Source organism: Pteropus medius, unplaced genomic scaffold (assembly GCF_902729225.1).
Source record: "Pteropus medius unplaced genomic scaffold, Ma_sr-lr_union100, whole genome shotgun sequence".
NCBI lineage: Eukaryota > Metazoa > Chordata > Mammalia > Chiroptera > Pteropodidae > Pteropus > Pteropus medius.
Genome location: NW_024340701.1, coordinates 13,745 through 19,781, shown reverse-complemented (window position 1 = coordinate 19,781; position 6,037 = coordinate 13,745). Strand labels below are relative to the sequence as shown.

The window sequence follows — 6,037 nt, the reverse complement described above, 5'->3', positions numbered from 1 at the left end:
GCATCTGCTAAATCTTCTTCTCTCACAAGGGTCTACCTGTCAGCTCTCAATAAGTAGATTTCCCTCTTCCACTTTTCTCTATCATTTAACTCTGTTTATTTCCTCAGAATTTTGCAGCTTGGTTTTTCAATAATTAAACTTAATTTCTATTTTAGGCTATTATACCACTGGTGGAGAAATAATTTTATCTTCTTGGGTTTTCCCTTCCGCTCTCCCGGACTCCAACCTCCAGAGGGCTTACAAAGTGCTAAGGTGTGCAGTGGTGGGCAGGAGTGGGGTGAGATATAAGCTGATCTTCTGCATCTGACACCCACTGAGGGAACTTCAGTGCTGTGAGGTCGTCGGTCACCACAGGTCACTGGATTCTGGATTACAGTTTCATGACTGTAAATTTCTCCACATATCTCTCTTGGTTTCCATGGGGCCTGATACTGGCTGGGCCATAATGTATGCATAAGAAATGCTGAAACTAAATTGACTTATCCCAGAGACCCAGGTCCACTGGAGCCTGGAAGAGACCCGCATGTCTATGCTAACTCTGAGGCTCTGTGCCAGGATTCTTAGAGAAATCCATATGTCATTTAGATTTATTAAAATAATAAGTCACTGCTATATGTGCTGCCCATATGGTTTACAGATGGTTAACACACAAGAGCAACTCTTATTTTTCTGTGGTTTATTTATTCATCTAATGGTTTACAGAGGATTTACAAGTTTATTGCAATTTCATGCACTCCACCTACCAGGGTATGGAATTTTAGAGAGAGAGACCATTAAATTTAAAGTGCTCATTTTATAAATGAAGAAAGTAAGACCTAGATAAAGGAAGTAAACTGTCCAAAGTCACAAAACAAGTTGGCAAGCATGTGCTAGAACCCAGGTCCTTAATGTTAGGTTCCGTGTCCTTCCACAACACAATGCAGAGTACACTGTGTTAGCTCCTTGAGCTGTATTGGTTCCATGCACCACATCAGGTCATGAGCGGCATTGCTTCCATATACCATTGGCTTATTTTCAATGTTGTCTACAGATATTTATTGTTTACATGTAACACCGCATGCCTACTTCACCTTACTCTTCTACTGTGTTCCTGTTCTACATCACTTACAGTTACCATGTTTCATGTGGGTTTCATGTATTCTATTGGTTCCAGTGCCATTATGTTAGATTACATTATCAACTTCATTATTTACTGCTCTTGCTGTAGAGGGATTATATATCCATAACCATTGCCACGTGACTTGCATTACTTTTCTCTGGGGATAAATGATACTTCCTCCTCTTTTACCATTAGGCTTGACCATGTGACTTGCTTTGGCCAATAAGATGTGAGCAAAGAGATGTGTGTCACGTCTGAGCAAAAATTTAAGAGTCATGTCGGAAGCCAGCCGACCAAGTCAAACCGGGTACCTGAATGGGGGAGCGGGGACTGAGAAAAAAGAGAAGACAGACAGGGTGCAGGAGGGAGAACAGATCTCACAACTGTCTCTCCGAGTTTATTTCTTATCCTTCTTTTTATACATAATCTGTTCCTTTTGGTCTCCCAAGATAACATGATTAAAGTAACATCCTGAAGATCAAGGTACAATTGGCACTTCTTTTGACACTCCCTTTGACACTCCCTTTATCTATACTTAATCTTCTTCTTCCTGGAATTCCACAGAACCAGCTTTTTCCTTTTTATGCAAGCAGGCCTCCCGAGATAAACCATGCACTCTTTTGAATTTGGGGAGCTTTATCTCCCTACAGAGTCATCATGTATGTCAGCCATTATTCTTTTCCCTGTGTCCTAAGCATGGCATATTTCACATAGGGACTCTTCCTTCAGGTTGAACCCAAGAATCCAATGGCAGAAGGACACAGGACACCTATCAATGACATGGAACATGAACAGTAAAAGAATTCTTGGTGCTGTAATCCACTGCACCACAGTGTAGCAAGCTGACCAAGACAGCCACATTGGTTTTATGTGACACATTTGTTCCTGTGACCAAACACTATGTTGGTGCAAATGAACAATGTTGGTTGTGTACACTGTAGGTGTTATTCCTTTTTTCAGCATTGGACAATCTATCCGAGGCCCCTCCTGGATCCCAGTTCATGAGTACATGCGACCATGCCCCATCACTTTGAGAAAAGCCACTTTGATGTCCTTGTTCCTCAGACTATAGACCAAAGGGTTGAGCAGGACGTTGAAGACATTGTAAAAGAGTGTGATATGCTTGTTTTGCTCAGGGGAAGAGCTGGAGTTGGGCCTCATGTAGATGTACGAGGCTGGAGTATAGAAGAGTGTGACCACAGTCAGGTGGGAAGCACAGGTGGAGAAAGCCTTGCAGCGGCCTTGTGTGGACTTGATCTTGAGAATGGCCTGGCCAATGCGGATGTAAGAGGCAAAAATGAGGGAAAGTGGGACAACAACTATGAGCACACTGATAACCTGGTCCACCATCTCAATGAGATGGGTATCCATGCAAGCCAAGCTTCGTACCGAGGGGCCTTCACATAAGTAGTGGTTGACCACGTTGGGCCCACAGTATGGCAGCCTCATGGTGAAGAAAGTATGGATCAGAGAGAAGAAGAAACCACAGGCCTCGGCCCCAGCTGCCAGGCGTGCACACAGGCCCCAGCTGAGGATGACAGTATAATGCAGTGGGTGACAGATGGCTATGTATCGGTCATAAGCCATGACTACAAATAAAATGCACTCGGTCAAGCCCAGGGCACTAAACATATACATCTGTAGCCAACAGCCAGCAAAGGAGATAGTCTGAGAATGAGCAAGAAGATGTACCAACATCTGGGGCATGGTGGTAGTGATGTAGCTCATGTCCAAAAGGGAGAGGATACAGAGGAAGAAGTACATGGGAGTATGAAGATGCATGTTCAGGTAGATCAGGGTGACAATCAGCCCATTGCCCAGAACTGAGCTCAGGTAGAGGAGAAGGAAGGCAATGAAGAGGATCCTTTTGGACAAGGGGTCACTGGAGAAGCCAAGCAGGATAAATTCGGAAACCCAGCTTTGGTTCTGCCTTGGAGACATCCACATGGTGGGGCCTGTAAGAGAATCATACTCATTTAAGTATCATGTAAAGTACAGTCGTCTAGCAAGAATGTCGGCCCTGGAGGCTGATAGGCTAGGGTTTTAATTCTGGCCCCACTACTCATTTGCTGTCTTGAACAAGTTATTTAACCTCTCAGCCTCAGTCTCCTCATCTGTAAAATGTGGCTAATAACACTCATCTTTCACAGTTTTCGTAAGGAGTAGAGGCAATGTATATGAAGCATCTAACACAATGCCTTAAAACGATAACATTAAACTAATCATATACAATCTCCCTAGTCTTTCTCCACATCGCTCAGTGGACAAACTGGTCACTCAAGTATCTAGCAACCATCAATTTACACCATATCTGTTCTAGTCCCCAAACCTTTAGAGATGAAGTTCCCATCTGCCTTAGAGACCATGTGTCTGAATGTGCTGGAAGCCTCTCCTCATCCTATGAATATTACTCTTGTCAATTGACAATGTGAGGCTTTGGCAATAGAGGGTGCTAGCCGGGCACTGTGTAGTGATAGCAGCATGATGTTACTTCAAACAGAAAACAGGTAGGTCAAATAGAAAATAAGTGAAAAGATGGTAAATATGAACTTTAGTATGTAGATAATTACTTTAAATGCAAATGGCTAAATATTTTAATAAATAGCATATTTTCAAACTGCTTTAAAAAAATCTGTACATAATGTATGCAAGAAACAAACCTTAATCATTTTGCAACATATAAATATATCCCCTTAAACTTACACAATCTTATACCAGTTATGTCTCTAGTAAAGCTTGGAAGAAAAAAGAAATGTACCTTAATATACGGACAAAGACACACTAGGAAGAAAGAATGGAAGAAAATATACCACTAAAAAGGAAACATGTTGTAGCTTCATAAAACAATTTTCAAAATTAAGTATATGCTGCATTATACATGTAAGCTCAAAAAAAAAACTAAAGAATAAAAATAGTTTAGAATATATTCTCAGATTATCATAAAACTGGCTAGAAATCAATTTCAAAATATATATCTTAAGGAAGTACCCAATCCCTTTTAAATTAACATATACTGCTAAATAATGTATTGGATCCAAAAAAACTCAAATGAAAATTAGCATATAGTGTACTAAATGATGATGGAAATAAAACTTTATCAGTGCTTGTTGGGGAATTTATTTCTTCCTTCATGATTTAAATGTATGTATTAGAATAGAAGATAGGCTAAAAATTAATTAGCTAACCTTCCATCTCAAGAAGCTACAAATCAAATCCAAAAAAAAGTTGTATGAATGAAATAGTAAAGAGCAGAAAACAAGTAAATGATAATCCAACTTACAATGGAGAAAAATCAACAAAGCCAAAAATTCATTCTTTCAAATAATTAATATATAAGTCCTTAGAAAGATTGATAAAGAAAAAGAAATAAAGCACAAATTACCAACATCAGGAATGAAAGAAGAACATTACTACAGTTCCTATAGTCATTTAAAAGATAATTTTAAAAATTACAAACACTTTCATACCAACGCACATGACAATTAATGAAATGAACAAATATCTCAAAAAACACAAATTACCAAAACTGACACAAGAAAAAACAAAAGTCAAAAGAGTGCACTGTCTTTCAAAAAAAAAATAAATCTATTATTTAAAACTTTCCTAGAAAGAAAACTCCAGGCCTAGATAGCTTTACTGGTGGATTCTTTCCACATTTAAGAGAAGAATAATAGCAATCATAACAAACTCTTCCAAGGCATAGAAAAAGAGTTAAATTTCCCCCAAATCATTTTATGAGACCTGCATGAACTAAATATCAAAAAATAACAAAGACATTACAAGCAGGAAAACTTAGAAACAAACCCCTCTCACGAGCATTGTGGCAAACTCCTGAACAGTATATTAGCCAATTGAATTCAGCAACATTAAAAGGAAAATATATCAACAATCGAACTGTGTTTAGTACAAGAATTCAAGTCTGATTTGGCATTTGATAAACTAACGATGTAACTCATCTTGTTAATGGAAGGAGGAAGGAAAAAAGTATATAATCAATAGATACAGAAAAAGCATTTGGTAAATGTCTACAGTCAGTTAAGACTAGAAATGAACCCCTTCACAAACTAGGAATAGAAGGGTTCCTTCTTAATGTGATAAATAATATCTCCAATAAAAGAAGTAACCCACAGCAAATGTCATACTGAATGGTGAAGTAGTGATAGCTTACTCCCCAGCATTAGAAGTGAAACAAAATGTTCACCATAACCATTTCCAGTAACTGTTGTACTGGCGGTCCTAGCTAGTGAAATAAGTCAAGGAAAAGAAATGAAAGACCAAAGGATTGGAAAGGAAGAAATAATTGTCATTTTCTGCAGACCACATAATTGCATAGGTAGAAAATCTAAAAGAACTCAAAGACAAACTGAAATTAACATGCAAACATACAAAAATCCAATGGATTTATCTATACTAGCAACCAGAAAATGATATATAAGAAGATTTTTAAAAACCAAATATGTAGTAATAGATCTAATGAAATGTGTGCAGGAAAACATGATTTAGAGAAATTAGAAAGACCTAAGTAAATAGCAGAATATGCCATGTTCATAGGTTGGACAATTCAACATTATAAAGATGGAAATTTGATTTAAGGTTCAAAGCAATCCCAGTCAAAACCCCAATAGTCTTTTCTTTCCTACACAAATTGACCACCTGGTTATAAACTTTATATGGAAAACTGCAAGAATCTTGAAGAAAAATACAAAGCTTACCAGAAACTAAGACTTACTATAAAGCCATAATATGTAGTGAGCATGAAAGTGGCAGAAAAACAAACAAATAGATCGATCAAGCAGAATAAAGTCCAGAACCGACCCATGAATGTACAGTCACCATATTTATGACAAAGTTGATCCTGTAATGCAAACAGGAAAGGATGGCCTTTTTAATAAATTCTGCTGGATTACATGGACATTCACACAGAAACAAACTTCGAAT

The 6,037-nt window shown here is 38.1% G+C and overlaps 1 protein-coding gene across 1 annotated transcript; it reads right to left on the bottom strand.

The window, feature by feature from the left end:
* Positions 1 to 2,098: 2,098 nt before the first annotated feature.
* On the bottom strand, positions 2,099 to 3,046 carry LOC120618921 (olfactory receptor 2A12-like). Its single transcript, XM_039883018.1, has one exon. The coding sequence runs from the start codon at positions 3,044 to 3,046 to the stop codon at positions 2,099 to 2,101; it is 948 nt and encodes a 315-aa protein (XP_039738952.1).
* Between the last annotated feature and the right edge of the window lie 2,991 nt (positions 3,047 to 6,037).